General features: G+C 42.7%; 1 protein-coding gene across 7 annotated transcripts in view; it reads left to right on the top strand.

Annotated features, from left to right (window-relative positions):
- SYNE1 (spectrin repeat containing nuclear envelope protein 1) overlaps window positions 1-16,332 on the top strand; it is a 274,048-nt gene that overhangs the window by 79,856 nt on the left and 177,860 nt on the right. For 3 of the 7 annotated variants that reach the window (XM_075267637.1, XM_075267631.1, XM_075267634.1), the window contains exons 1-5: window positions 1,856-2,162; window positions 3,067-3,240; window positions 4,972-5,130; window positions 15,160-15,324; window positions 15,543-15,677. In XM_075267637.1, the coding sequence (XP_075123738.1) occupies window positions 2,034-2,162; window positions 3,067-3,240; window positions 4,972-5,130; window positions 15,160-15,324; window positions 15,543-15,677 (762 nt within the window). In that variant the 5' untranslated portion in view covers window positions 1,856-2,033. Of the gene's footprint in view, window positions 1-1,079; window positions 1,233-1,855; window positions 2,163-3,066; window positions 3,241-4,971; window positions 5,131-15,159; window positions 15,325-15,542; window positions 15,678-16,332 lie in introns of those variants that run through there. The other 4 variants (XM_075267635.1, XM_075267636.1, XM_075267633.1 and 1 more) reach the window with 2 other exon arrangements.

Below are 16,332 nucleotides of genomic sequence, written 5' to 3'. Positions count from 1 at the left end.
TCCGCCCATGAGTGTTTTGTGGTTTCTGCGGCGAAACAGTTTTTTTTTTTTAACCGGACACAAAGTCCTGCATGTCCGGTTAAAAAAAAAAAACGGTTTCGCTGCGGAGACCAGAAGATGCTCACGGGCGGACACTTTGCAAACCCATTCAAATGAATGGGTTTGAAAAGTGACTGCCGATTTCCGTCTCTTGTCCAGTTTCTTGGGCAGAAGACGGAAACCTGCAAAGCGGAGACCGGAGTGCAGATGCGAACCCGCCCTGATTGCAACTGATCAAACTATTGTACTCATAGCTCTTATAGCAGATATCGTATGTTTAATGCATATTCTGGTTCACTGTGCACATAATTACTGGTTAGCCTGATAAAGTTGATCAAATTACATTGCTTAAAACACTTAAAGGGTTGTTCAGTGGGGAAAATATTTTTTATATGTTGGCTATAACAATTAAAAAAATAATACCTCACAAAAATCACCTGCCCCTGTTCCAGTGTTTCCTTTATCTCCCCTGGCCTCTGCTTCCTGATCCGTCTCAGTACACAGGAGATTCTGCTCAGCCAGTGAGTGGCAGACACAAGTTACCCAGATTGAGGGTAGGGTTATTAAATATGAATCACATAAGAATCCCTGGAGTCAATAAAGAGATCCCAAAGGGGGTTTTCCAGGCTTGGCAGATTTTGATATTGATTATCCATCCTTTTAGCAGCCTCTGGCACCACAACTATACAGTGTACAGTGCTGCATGCAGAAGACTGTGTAGTGTCCGTGCCAGAATACTGCAGCTCTGCTCCCACTCACCTATCAAATTAGAAGAGATTGTCCAAAGATGTAGTCTGTTGGTGTGTTCATATTGAGACTAATGTAAAATGACAAAACAAGATTTCATAATATCCCATCTTTATCCATTAATTGCTAATTTTTAGTATAAGTCGGTTTTATCTACTTACGAAACTTAAGTTATAATCCTGAATCGTATCGATTGAACATGTTGTAAATGTAATAGTTCTTGGAAAATGTGCCAATGATATTGCCAGCGATAGTCAGTAAACATTTCATTCTTCTGTTCTGATATTACGCAGTATGCTCGAGCAGATGAATTTGAGCGTGCAAGGAAAGAATACGCAGATGGCTTGATAGCACTTGCAGCATTCGCAGAAGGAGGCAACGAGAGAATCTCTATCCCTGTGGAAGTGTCCTTTCTAAATGTTAAGATGTTCGTCCAAGATTTAGAGGCATGTCTTTTACAATCGTGAATACTTTCTTCTGCGTTTGTGTATTGTTTATAAGTTTTTATGGACATTGAACAAATATTTAGATGTTGAGTCATGAAACTTAACTAGTGGTAATGGACAAAATATAGGACATATCAAATTTTACTAAATACACAGGTTTCATCAAATATATAAGTCAGTGTTTGTCAACCAGGAGACTAAGGCCTGGTTCACATCTGTGTTTGGTATTCCATTCGGGGAGTCCCCTTTGGATCCCCGAACGGAATACCGAATGCATTAAAAAGTGGTGAGCAATGAAAGCACATGGAGCCCATAGACTATAATGGTGAATAAACCATGCGGAGAGAAAAGTAAGTCTATGGGGTCTATTATAGTCTATGGGGTCCTTGTGCTTTCATTGCTCACCACTTTTTAATGCATTCAGTATTCCGTTCGGGGGGGTCAACAAGTGGACTCCCCAAATGGAATACTGAACGCAGATGTGAACCCGGCCTAAGAGCTCCTCTGTACTTTGACAACTTGGTAGCAGTTCCTTGAAAGATAGCATAAAAGAAGCTCTGCTATTTTTTTTTCCAATAGCAATTAAGGATTTATAGAGGTTCTTCTATAAAAATACCTTTTTTTTGTTCAGCCTTTTTGTAGGAAGTTTGAGAATTACTGTAAAAGCATACATTTACTGTACATGTAAAACATGATCTGGCCATTTCATTTCCCGTAATCCAGTTGTTGTTGATGATAGTATTTTGACAAAAATGTACAGGTTGTGCTAAGAATTGTCTTCCACAGGATATCAAACAGAAAATGCCAATCATCGAAGCTCAGTATAAGTCAGTGACAAGGATGGCGCAGCTTCTCACCAAGGAATCTCCTGCCAGTGAATCCAGTGAGATGTTGGCAGCTGTGTCCAGGATAAAGGACCAACTCAATAAAGTTAGTAGTTGATATTGCCACGAAATAAAGGTCAAAAATTGGGCATTAACTTTCTTTTCTTAAAAGGATTCTGCCATTAAAACACTTTTTTTACTTACTGTGTAAGCGACTGTTTTTCTTGTGGCCTGTGGGCATGCGCAGTCGGCTCTGCCTGAGGCCTACAAGTTTGACCGCCTGCGCCAGAAGAAGACGAATGAAGAGGACGTTCCTGAAGAAGATGGAGGCGGCGCTGGAGAGTTCTCTCGCAGCGTTGGGGAGGCCCCCAGTGCTGTTTGAGTGCTGGGGCCCACGCCCAATGCTGTGAGAGAATTCAACTAGAAAAAAAACTGTTTTAATGGTAGAATCCCTTTAAGAGAATGTTCTAAATTTTCTCCATGTAGGAACAGTTTCAGTTATAGTGGCTTTTCACTCTACACCAAGATTCTAATATATATTTTATTAACTTTAGTACTTCACCGTGAATGGAATTATCCTTTTTTATAATCAGAGGTGGAATAAGTATAGACAGTCATCCCGAATCAAGCCTAGCAGCAGCACAGTCTTCATTTCTGGACTCTATATACTGTGGCTCAGATCCCGATGATTTTATAGCCTCTGGATGTAAACAGAAATATATTTCCATTCAATGTCAGTAAGCAGATATCTTGAACCTGTAGTTCAACAAGATATACCATAAATCTCTGAGATGTCCAGAATGTACCTGGTTGTTTTCATTACTTCCAAAGAAGTAAATAAGTAAGACCTGTTATACATATTGTGGAGATAGGAATATGTCCCAGGGATGGGATTTGCATCTAGCAAACATTTCTGGCAGGTCAGATTGCTAATATGGAAATACCCCTTTAACTATCTTGTATGCCAAGCTATGTATGTCTGATTTGTGTATATCTTTCCATGTTCTTAGATAAGAGAGAGGTATCCTCCACTGCTCTATGAATCACAGCAACTTCTTACACCACTTGGTGAATTTGATATTCAGATGACCAACTTTTATGAGTATCTGGAGAAACTGAGTGAAATTATCTCAATGTCGGACTTAGATTTACAGCCCACTTCTGTCTTTAAACAAAAACAGCGGGTATGTACTAAGGGTCAGGTACAAACCAGTTTATAAATGGTCACTAAGATGTATTATAGATTTGTACTTGATATATTTTCCTTTTCCTTTTCATTACCGTATTTTACGGACTATAAGGCGCACTGGACTATAAGCCGCATTGCCCATGAGCGCCTTATAGTCCGTCTCGGTTCATATATAAGGCGCACCGGACTATAAGCCGCAGTCCGGTGCGCATTATATGTTATTGAAAGCGGCGGCAGGCAGACTTTGCCAGCGGCCGCTTAACCCCCCGCGTGCCAGCCGCTTCTATTGGAAGCGCTCGGCAGGCGAGGAGGGGCTCTATCAGCAAAATCATGCTGATAGAGCCCAACCGTAAAAGTTAGATTAAACTACCCCCCCCCCCCTTTTAAAATAAAAGCCTGAAACAGAATGTGAAACTTACCGAGCGGTGCAGGGTGGGCGGGCATTCAGGCCTCCTCTTCCTCCGATGTTCCGTCCTCCTCCTCCTCCGCTCGCTGATAATGGCCTGGGCGCATGCGCAGTAGTAGAAGCATTATGATATTGCGCATGCGCCCAGGCCATTAGTTCGCGAGCGCCGGAGGAAGTGGTCAGGACATCGGAGGAAGAGGAGGACTGAATGCCTGCCTGCCCGCCCTGCAATGCTCGGTAAGTTTCACGTTCTGTTTCAGGCCAGCGTGACAGCAGGGCTGCCGGACACTTCCCATTCATTTCTATGGGAGCCGGCATGCGAGCGCTCCCCATAGAAATGAATGGACTGCTTTTTTCCATTCATTTCTATGGGGAGCGCTCGCATGCCGGCTCCCATAGAAATGAATGGGAACTGTCTGTCCATTCATTTCTATGGGGAGCGCTCGCATGCCGGCTCCCATAGAAATGAATGGGAAGTGTCTGTCCATTCATTTCTATGGGGAGCGCTCGCATGCCGGCTCCCATAGAAATGAATGGGAAGTGTCCGGCAGCCCTGCTGTAACGCCGGTGTGTACGGCTGTGATACACGCCGGCGTTCCGTAGTGTGAATGCACCCTTACGGTGCCTTTTATGTATGTATGAAAGCGGCACGCAGACTTTGCCGCCGCTTCCATCCATATATAAGGCGCACCGGACTATAAGCCGCACTTACGATTTCTGAGGAAATCGTAGGTTTTTATGTGCTCCTTATAGTCCGGAAAATACGGTAAATTACTGTAGCTCCATCCTGTTCTTTGTTATTGGGATTACAACTTCATTGACAAAGTTATTCCCATCTTGGCAAATCATGGCTGAGCCAGGGAGGGATTTATAGAAACAAGTGAGGTATACTGCTGTATGCTATTTCCATAACTCACATAGAGGTGAGTGCGATCTATAGGAACACATTTATCTACACTGTTTCAGTAAGTCTGGAGTCACAGAAAAAGCGCTGCTCAGCTGTGCTACGCTGTTTCTATAGCTCTCACTTTTCTTTATGGGAGTTACGGAAAAAGTACAGAGCTGCGCCGTTCTTTTGTTTTCTGGTGGTCAGGAATAGCAGCCAGTTTTTTGCTAAGATTGGAATAACCCTTTACTTTCTATGACTTGTATTCCACATTTGATAAATTTATGTTTATTTTAAAAATAATGCTCTTCAGCTTGCCCAAGTGTACTGTATTTAGTAAGGAGGTTGGAAGCACATGTCAGACAGATGCTAAAATGTTGGAAGGTTCACGGTTTAACAAGAGAACAACTTTACCTTTTGTTTTCATATTGTAGGAACTATTGATGTACCAAGAGAGCTGTAAAAAGTCATTGGTTGCAATTGAGAAGAGCGGCCAAGCTATCCACAAAGCGTTGACAATCAGTAAATCTTTACACCATTTTGACCGATCTAGTCTCCAGAAGAAAATAAGCGATGCTCAGTCCACGTTTCAGGTGATTTGCAGCACATGGCTACAGCTCTGACATTCTCAACGCTCTCATTTTGTACATTTATTTTCCTTGATTGCTGATTTTCTAGAGTTCTTTTCAACTCACAACCATTTCCTATATTTCATTTCACCTGTTATAAAGAATTGTGAGACACAATGCAGAACACAAAGCAATAAGGGAATCTTCATAACACATTCATGGGAATCTACCACTAAAACAAACTGTGCTTTGTATTAAAAAGTTGTTTTTAAAAACCTTGTGTGCCTCCAGTCAATCGTCTTTCTGCAGGTTTGGAAAACTCTTCTATAGTCCTAACATTTGAAATCGTGTTTGTATACTTTACACCGCGCAATGTTTTATTTCAGTCTTGATTTAATTCTATTCATTTATTTAGATTTTTTTCTCAATTAACACTTATTTTATCAAACAACTGTTTTTTGGCTACAATGTAAATCTAGCCAAGAAAAATGTAGTTTTTATTATCTATATGTTTTAGCTATGCAGGTGGCTTACAGATAAAGTGAATCAAATGGGTTAGGGGGCGTTCACACTACCATCATTGTCGGACAGGTAGTGTCCACTGCTAGTGTCCGTTCAAAATCTCGCACGGACATTAGCAGCGGACACTAGCTGTGTCCATGACACTTTTCATTAATTTAATTGGCGATTGGGCGCGTTCTTTTGCACTCCATGCCTATCCTTCACTGTCCGTTTGTAAAGATGTCCGATTTTTCAAGCAGACAGAAAAAACCCACATGAAAAGTGTCACAGACACAGCTAGTGTCCGCTGCTAATGTCCGTGCAAGATTTTGAACGGACACTAGCAGCGGACACTACCTGTCGGATAATGACGGTAGTGTGAACGCTCCCTAAATTCACCGATTTTTTTTTTTTTTTCTTCCTGGCATACTTTGAAGCTTCAAAATCTGCCTTAAAAAACTCCTGCCATAGTTTCCCATTAATTTCAATAGTAGTAAGTAGAAAGTTTTTTTTTTCCTTTATCTGATTTCTTCACCTAGAGGGAAAAAAAAAATCAGGACACAAAAAAAACTAGGAGATGTAATCTTTAGACTAAGGCCCCACATTGTAGAAATGCTTTTTTTTTTGTTGCAAATTTGCTGCAGTTTGTTTGAGCCAAAGCCAGGAGTGTATTGAACAGTAGGGAGAAGTATAAGGGTCAGTGCGCACAGAGGTTTTTTGGCGCTGATTTTGACGCCGAATCCGCCTCAAAATCAGCCTCCAAAAAAAGCCTCCCAATAGAGTTCTAGAGGTGGATTCAGCGTTAAAATCCAGCCCAAAAAACCCTGTGTGAACTCTGCCTAAGAGTTTCCTATTCCTTTCGTAGCCATGCATTGGCTCAAAAAACTACAGCAAAATCTACAACAGCCTTAGAAAATATTGAGACTATTAAGAAATTACATGTTCAAACTAGTGATAGTTCTAATGCCCTGCTCACATCTGCTTTTGTATTCCGTCTGGGGAGAGTCCACATGGAGAACCCCAGTACAGAATACAAACGCAATTGCAAGCACTGTGCTGTAAAAGCACACGGACCCCATAGACTATAATGGGGGCCATATGCGGGCAATGAGCGGCAAGCACACGGACCCCATTATAGTCTATGGGGTCCATGAGCTTTTACAGCACAGCGCTTGCAATTGCATTTGTATTCCGTTCGGGGGGTCTCCATGCGGACTATCCCCAGACGGAATACAAAAAAGATGTGAGCAGGGCATTAGCTTCCAGTAACAGGATCAGTATACTACCCTAAGTAAATACATTTTTAGTCAGTTCCTTAGGACTTCTGTAGGAAAAGATTTTGGACAAAATACCTTATTTCTTAATATTTTTTTTACGTTGCCCTTTATATTGTGGTCTTCAGTGGTCAGGAGGAAGTATTTGCCTTTGAACTTGCAAGTTCCATCTTGCACTGGCCCATGTCTTTTCATTGTTCTTTTCATCCATGAGGGGGTGAGCTATGCTATATTTTACCTGTCCACAATATTTGCCAAAGTCTCCAATTTCTCACATTACAAATTCTATAAATTATTGCGCTCACACATATAGCATAAAGAATACACATGAGGCTAAGGCTACATTCAGCTCATGTTTTTTACATTCAATAAGCAAATCCATTTAAGGGATGCCAATAATGGAAGCAAACGGATGGCCATTCATTTACATAGAGATCGATGTTGAAAAAAATAGATTCATTTCTGTCGCTTTTTTTTTTTTAACTGAAACAAAAGTAAGTTATACTATGTTTTGTGTCCATCCAAAGAAAAGACATAAACATTTCCTTTTTTTCCATGTAAATAGTCATCCATTTGCATTAATTTTTTGCTATCCATTAAAGCCATCCGGATAAGATGTAAAAAACGTGGTGTGAATGAAGCCTAAAAAATTAACATTTTTTTTAATTTTGAAATTTGGTGATGTCAAGATATATTGATCCAAGAGCAAAGGACTAGAGATGAGCGAACAGTGTTCTATCGAACACATGTTCGATCGGATATCAGGGTGTTCGCCATGTTCGAATCGAATCGAACACCACGTGGTAAAGTGCGCCAAAATTCGATTCCCCTCCCACCTTCCCTGGCGCCTTTTTTGCACCAATAACAGCGCAGGGGAGGTGGGACAGGAACTACGACACTGGGGGCATTGAAAAAAATTGGAAAAAGTCATTGGCTGCCGAAATCAGGTGACCTCCATTTTAGACGAATAGTGGATTTCAAATCCGGGTCATATGAGAATGTGAACTTTGTGACTATGAGACAGGGATAGCTGTACAGGCAGGGATAGCTAGGGATAACCTTTATTTAGGGGGGAATGTTATTAAAAATAACTTTTTGGGGCTCTATCGGGTGTGTAATTGTGATTTTTGTGAGATAAACTTTTTCCCATAGGGATGCATTGGCCAGCGCTGATTGGCCGAATTCCGTACTCTGGCCAATCAGTGCTGGCCAATGCATTCTATTAGCTTGATGAAGCAGAGTGTGCACAAGGGTTCAAGCGCACCCTCGGCTCTGATGTAGCAGAGCCGAGGCTGCACAAGGGTTCAAGCGCACCCTCGGCTCTGATGTAGGAGAGCCGAGGGTGCACTTGAACCCTTGTGCACCCTCAGCTCTGCTACATCAGAGCCGAGGGTGCGCTTGAACCCTTGTGCACACTCTGCTTCATCAAGCTAATAGAATGCATTGGCCAGCGCTGATTGGCCAATGTATTCTATTAGCCTGATGAAGTAGAGCTGAATGTGTGTGCTAAGCACACACATTCAGCTCTACTTCATCGGGCTAATAGAATGCATTGGCCAGCGCTGATTGGCCAGAGTACGGAACTCGACCAATCAGCGCTGGCTCTGCTGGAGGAGGCGGAGTCTAAGATCGCTCCACACCAGTCTCCATTCAGGTCCGACCTTAGACTCCGCCTCCTCCGGCAGAGCCAGCGCTGATTGGCCGAAGGCTGGCCAATGCATTCCTATGCGAATGCAGAGACTTAGCAGTGCTGAGTCAGTTTTGCTCAACTACACATCTGATGCACACTCGGCACTGCTACATCAGATGTAGCAATCTGATGTAGCAGAGCCGAGGGTGCACTAGAACCCCTGTGCAAACTCAGTTCACGCTAATAGAATGCATTGGCCAGCGCTGATTGGCCAATGCATTCTATTAGCCCGATGAAGTAGAGCTGAATGTGTGTGCTAAGCACACACATTCAGCACTGCTTCATCACGCCAATACAATGCATTAGCCAGTGCTGATTGGCCAGAGTACGGAATTCGGCCAATCAGCGCTGGCTCTGCTGGAGGAGGCGGAGTCTAAGGTCGGACCTGAATGGAGACTGGTGTGGAGCGATCTTAGACTCCGCCTCCTCCAGCAGAGCCAGCGCTGATTGGCCGAATTCCGTACTCTGGCCAATCAGCACTGGCTAATGCATTGTATTGGCTTGATGAAGCAGTGCTGAATGTGTGTGCTTAGCACACACATTCAGCTCTACTTCATCGGGCTAATAGAATGCATTGGCCAATCAGCGCTGGCCAATGCATTCTATTAGCGTGAACTGAGTTTGCACAGGGGTTCTAGTGCACCCTCGGCTCTGCTACATCAGATTGCTACATCTGATGTAGCAGTGCCGAGTGTGCATCAGATGTGTAGTTGAGCAAAACTGACTCAGCACTGCTAAGTCTGCATTCGCATAGGAATGCATTGGCCAGCCTTCGGCCAATCAGCGCTGGCTCTGCCGGAGGAGGCGGAGTCTAAGGTCGGACCTGAATGGAGACTGGTGTGGAGCGATCTTAGACTCCGCCTCCTCCAGCAGAGCCAGCGCTGATTGGCCGAATTCCGTACTCTGGCCAATCAGCACTGGCTAATGCATTGTATTGGCTTGATGAAGCAGTGCTGAATGTGTGTGCTTAGCACACACATTCAGCTCTACTTCATCGGGCTAATAGAATGCATTGGCCAGCGCTGATTGGCCGAATTCCGTACTCTGGCCAATCAGCACTGGCTAATGCATTGTATTGGCTTGATGAAGCAGTGCTGAATGTGTGTGCTTAGCACACACATTCAGCTCTACTTCATCGGGCTAATAGAATGCATTGGCCAATCAGCGCTGGCCAATGCATTCTATTAGCGTGAACTGAGTTTGCACAGGGGTTCTAGTGCACCCTCGGCTCTGCTACATCAGATTGCTACATCTGATGTAGCAGTGCCGAGTGTGCATCAGATGTGTAGTTGAGCAAAACTGACTCAGCACTGCTAAGTCTGCATTCGCATAGGAATGCATTGGCCAGCCTTCGGCCAATCAGCGCTGGCTCTGCCGGAGGAGGCGGAGTCTAAGGTCGGACCTGAATGGAGACTGGTGTGGAGCGATCTTAGACTCCGCCTCCTCCAGCAGAGCCAGCGCTGATTGGCCGAATTCCGTACTCTGGCCAATCAGCACTGGCTAATGCATTGTATTGGCGTGATGAAGCAGTGCTGAATGTGTGTGCTTAGCACACACATTCAGCTCTACTTCATCGGGCTAATAGAATGCATTGGCCAGCGCTGATTGGCCGAATTCCGTACTCTGGCCAATCAGCACTGGCTAATGCATTGTATTGGCTTGATGAAGCAGTGCTGAATGTGTGTGCTTAGCACACACATTCAGCTCTACTTCATCGGGCTAATAGAATGCATTGGCCAATCAGCGCTGGCCAATGCATTCTATTAGCGTGAACTGAGTTTGCACAGGGGTTCTAGTGCACCCTCGGCTCTGCTACATCAGATTGCTACATCTGATGTAGCAGTGCCGAGTGTGCATCAGATGTGTAGTTGAGCAAAACTGACTCAGCACTGCTAAGTCTGCATTCGCATAGGAATGCATTGGCCAGCCTTCGGCCAATCAGCGCTGGCTCTGCCGGAGGAGGCGGAGTCTAAGGTCGGACCTGAATGGAGACTGGTGTGGAGCTATCTTAGACTCCGCCTCCTCCAGCAGAGCCAGCGCTGATTGGTCGAGTTCCGTACTCTGGCCAATCAGCACTGGCCAATGCATTTCTATGGGGAAAAGTTAGCTTGCGAAAATCGCAAACTGACAGGGATTTCCATGAAATAAAGTGACTTTTATGCCCCCAGACATGCTTCCCCTGCTGTCCCAGTGTCATTCCAGGGTGTTGGTATCATTTCCTGGGGTGTCATAGTGGACTTGGTGACCCTCCAGACACGAATTTGGGTTTCCCCCTTAACGAGTTTATGTTCCCCATAGACTATAATGGGGTTCGAAACCCATTCGAACACTCGAACAGTGAGCGGCTGTTCGAATCGAATTTCGAACCTCGAACATTTTAGTGTTCGCTCATCTCTACAAAGGACACATCTGCATTTGCTTCTATGAATACGTTCTTCAGCCATTTTTATTTTCTTTAAGTTTGCATCTGCCAAATACTAAACATATGTTGACTATAGGTCATTGGGTAGATCATCTATTCTCAGAACGGCAAATATGGATGTAAATCAGACAATATATGTAGAATTTGGGAAGATGTTGAAAGCTATCACTTAACTCAACTTTTAGCACAAAATCGAGATTCAACAGCAGTAGCAGTATAGAGGGGAGTCTGACAATGGATAGATACTGCACAGCTTCACTCATGTCTGTCATTCTGATCTCTAGAAAAGTCATAGAGATTAAATGCAGCCAAATATACTGCTAGTGTATAGCAAATAAAGGCTTGCTTAAATAGTATACATGAAACACTGATTATTTTGCTCCAAACTTTATCACCTCTTTCCATCATTAATAAAACATGTCTGTGCTAGGCCTAGTATATCACTGAATGAAGCCATATAGCAATATTGTATGTACAAAGCGATAGACCTTGAAGCAGATGCCATTAAGGCAAAACGTATGCGTTGCACATTTTTCCAATGCCATCTCTCCAGCGAAAGATGAAAATTAAAGCAATTTAGTGAGAAGTCTGTAAAAGTGAGCACATTCCTGCATGTTCGACTAAAAAAAAACGGTTTCGTCGCGGAGAGCACATAACGCTCACCGGTGCTTAACGGCCGGACACTTTTCAAACCCATTCATTTGAATGGGTTTGAAGAATGATTGCTGGTTTCCGTCTCCTGCCCAGTTTTGGGCAGTAAACGGAAACCTGCATAACGGAGACCCCGGGCACAGGTGTGAACCCGCCCTCAGTAACATCCTAAACTCTTTTATCTCTATTTTTCAATAATGTTGTTGCTATTCATATACACAGTTGCAGCAGTTCTAGTAAATTGTTAACTATTAGATTGTGAAATATTGCCGCTTTAATAGTCAGGAATAGTCAGGCAATAATTTTTTAAGAAGGGGGACATCAATACCGTTGGATTTATTTTGCATAATTTTTTGTGGAGAGTCTTACTTTTATTACCTACCTGATATTGTTCATTTTGACAATTCTTCCGGATTCTCAAGATTATACTGTCTACCAAGAAATCTCCATCGTAATGGTAAAGCAAGGGACTCCAGTTCAGTTTGGGGTATCTCTACCTGCTTGTAACCATACTGTGTGTTACATTGTTTTTGGATTTTGTGCTTTTTGTGTTCTTACCTGTAAATGGAAACATTCCCTTTATGCCTTGTTCTGCACTGTGTCTCATATGTTTGGTAATGAGTTTATGCCTATTTCACTCCAAATTTGTGTCCTCCAGTGTTTCACATTACTGTGATATTGTTCTTTTTGTCTTGCACCATCATCTATACAGTGATCAACCATAGCATTAAAGTCACCTGCCTAAAATTGTGTAGTCTCCCCTAGCTCCAACTTGCCATATCATGGACCCTAAAACACCTAGGTGTCCGGTGATATCTAGCACTAAGCTGTGGATAAATCAGTATGAAAAATTGATAGGGGCCACACGGTGGCTGAAGGGGTCACACGGTGGCTCAGTGGTTAGCACTGCAGCCTTGCAGCGCTGGAGTCCTGGTGTTCAAATCCCGCCAAGGGCAAAAAACCATCTGCAAGGAGTTTGTATGTTCTCCCCGTGTTTGCATGGATTTCCATCCCATATTCCAAAGACATACATTTTCCAATATACTTTCTGTATCAATTGCTCACAGTTTTCTAGATCTCGGCTTGTTCTCATTCATTCTGTTACTTCTAAATGGATGAAAGTCTGGCCATGGTCATGTGATTTCCGGTCCATGGTCATGTGATGAGCACACAGGTGCTGCTGGTTATAGTCACAGCACAGTAATCAGACATCTGCCTGGTAATCAGCTGTGTACCTGTGTACTCATCACATGACCATGGACTGGAAATCACATGACCATGGACCGTAAATCACATGACCATGGACCGTAAATCACATGACCATGGTCAGACTTTTATCCACTAGAAGTAACAGAATGAATAACAACAAGCCGAAATCTAGAAAACTGTGAGGAAATTGATAAAGAAAGTATATTGGAAAATTGTACAACTTTTTATTGTACAAACAATAACATTTGTCTCTCAATATTGGTGTGAAAGTGGCCAACCCTTTTAAGCACTCATGACTTTCCATTATTTATTTGCAGTAAGCACTGTGTACTGGGAACACCCCATAAGAACTGTCCTTTTTAAAACACTGTACATAGTTTTCTATCCATCACAATTTTGCCTGTGACTAGGTGGCTGAAGTTTCATCTTCCAGCACAATAACTTCAAGAACTGACTGTTTATTTGTTATCTAATATAACTCACTCCTTAGCAGGTGGCATTGTCACAACATAACCAATGTTCACCGTGTTTAATGTTATGGCTGATCTGTGTACATTATAAATGATTCTATGTCTTCTCATCTACTTGTTCGTAATCTCACCAGATCATATATTGTGTTGACAGCTTTCATCCAACCAACCTGACACATATCTACAATACATTTATCACTGTCATCCAATCACACTGTACCTTTCATTTTTGAGGACAGTTTTAGAAATACAAGCTTTATGGTTTTGTATGTGGTTGCCATATACAGCAATGAAAGTTTTTTGTTTTTTTATATGCCCTAAAAAAACTAAAACTCTAATGTGTATCTTAAATTGGCCATACACATTACACTTGATTTATTTATTTATATGTAGATTGTGAGCCCACAATGTACATTTTTCCCTATCAGTCTCCCTGTCCTGTCTTTGGAATATGGGACGGAAATCCATGCAAACACGGGGAGAACATACAAATAGAGATGAGTGAGTACTGTTCGGATCAGCTGATCCAAACAGCATGCTCCATAGAGATGAAGGGATGCACCTGGTACTTCCGCTTTGACGCCGGCCGGCCGAACAGTACTCGCTCATCTCTACATACAAACTCCTTGCAGATGTTGTCCTTGGTGGGATTTGAACACCAGGACTCCAGCACTGCAAGGCTGCAGTGCTAACCACTGAGCCACCGTGTGGCCCCCCACATTAGACTTTAGCTTCTGAAGTGGAAGATTTAGATTGGTCTGCTGTGGGTCATTCATAAACCTACTACAGTTTGTCCCACACAGGCAACCATCAACTAAAGTTGGTCACAACCAAAATTTGTTGTTGGATTCTTCTGACAACTATCTGTTATAATTCTTTTATTGTGGGCATATGTTTGCTATTAGCACATATCCACAAAATATACATCAGTCCCTGTTATCAGCATTTCAATAGCATTCAGCCACTTTCATCTGTTAATTTTCCAAGTATTTGTGTTAGTGAAACATTTGTTCGAAGGTTCGTGGTTGTTCATGTGTTTGGAAGACATGGCCGTACAACCAAAGAACCACAGTTCAAATCAGACGAACGATGGCAGGTTGAAATCGAAGGTGTTGGACCAACATTACTTGGCTGACTAACCAAAAGGATGACATGGCCAAATATGCACTACCATACACGTATTACCTATTGGGTTACACTACAGCAAATGGACCGTTTATGTAGCATATAGGGCTCACTTAGTGGTGTCCTAAAGGAGAATTATGAAGGCAACTCAGTAGGCGCTGTTGAATGCCCTACCTTATAGCAGTCAGTGGTGTTGCCAGACACATCAGGTAAATGTGTTATTGTTACCTGGGTTTTCCCATAGACTATAATTACAATAATCCATAATCAGTTCTGTAACACAGATGTGCTTTTAGGGTATGCTCACATAGAGGAAAAGGTGGTGGAAACCTTTTCTGCCTTGTGAACATACCACGCGGCTAACCACAACGGGATACCGATGGAAGCATCGGGATTCCATCGCAGCTCCCGCTCCTGATTAGGCCCAAATGAATGGACCTAAAGATGAGCGGGTCTTGAGCCGCAGATAGTACTATCCATGGCAAGATAGTTCCTGTCGCTTCTTTCTTCCGCTACTAGGTACCGGAAAAAAAGTGAGCGGCTCCGATTGAAGTCAATGGGAGCCATTTTTGGCAGCAGCTTTTGAGGCAGATTCTCCGTCAAAATCCGCTGCCAAAAAACTCCTTATTGTGAACAAAGCTAATCACTTTTGCTCTATTGTATATTGACCACACCATGAACTATGGATGTTCTGTTTTTGTTTATATCAAGAGTGTGGCAAAGAAAATACCAGAATGGAGGAAGAGATTAGAGGCCAATAATAGCATGATGAAGAAGTTTGAAGAATCAAGAACAGAACTTGAGAAGGTTCTAAAAATAGCAGAATCCTATTTTAAGGAGAAAGGGAACCCTGAAGACCTTCTGAAGAAGCACACTGTAAGTAGCCAAAGACAGATCGCAATAGAGATTGTTTTATTAATAAATACATAGTTGTTGTAATAATAAATTAATAAATCTGTGATGATATAGAAGATGATGATATATCATGAGATGTTGGCACTTGCATTCTACTAATGCATTTTCCTAAAAAACATGTTCTAAATGTAAAACGTGCATTTGCTCTAAAACCCTAAATTTATTGTTACTACTCTTAGGATTTTTTCGGGCAACTTGATCAGAAGGTGCTAAACACTTTTCTAAAAGCTTGTGATGAACTGACAGATTTCCTACCAGAACAAGACCAGCAACCATTACAAGAGACCGTCCGGAAGTTGCATAAACAGTGGAAGGTTTGTTGATTAATAGGAGATGTCTAAGGGATATATGTATATCTCTAGTTTAGGCTAAGGACCCATGTGGTATCCTGCAGCAAAAAAGTGCTGCGCGAAAAACCGTGATGGCAATGCATGACTGTTTATTCGCAGCGCTTTCCACAGAAAGTCTGCAGCGGCTTGACATACTACAAATTCAAAAACCTCAATGTTTTTGGAAATCACTGCATGTATTTTTCCGCAATGTGGGGATGGGATTCACTTGAATCCCATCCACTTTGCAGGAAATGCAAATACCACAGCATTTACGCCACATAGGCCCCCGGCCTGTAAAGTGGATGGGATTCTAGCAAATCCCATCTACATATTGCAGAAAAATACCCGCAGTGGAAATGCTGTGATTTTCAAAACCATTCTGGTTTTGGAAATCGCAGCATGTCAATTATATCTAATGAAATGCTGGTGGTTTCTCTATAGGTATAGTTGAGGCAGAAAGGTAACGCATGTTTCCTCCGCGGTCTTTCTGCCTCAATTACCACAGCACTTTTTTGCTGCCGGGAGCTAAGTGGGGAAGGTATTTTTTCCTGCCAGCAAAAAACTCTGTGTGAACCTTCCCTTATCGTTCCCCTTGTCAAAAGAGTGTTTTTCTACATTGTCTAGCACTGATTGGAAA

Source organism: Leptodactylus fuscus, chromosome 3, assembly GCF_031893055.1.
Source record: "Leptodactylus fuscus isolate aLepFus1 chromosome 3, aLepFus1.hap2, whole genome shotgun sequence".
Lineage (NCBI taxonomy): Eukaryota > Metazoa > Chordata > Amphibia > Anura > Leptodactylidae > Leptodactylus > Leptodactylus fuscus.
The sequence above is the reverse complement of the archived record's forward strand: the minus strand, read 5'-3'. Positions and strand labels throughout refer to the sequence as shown.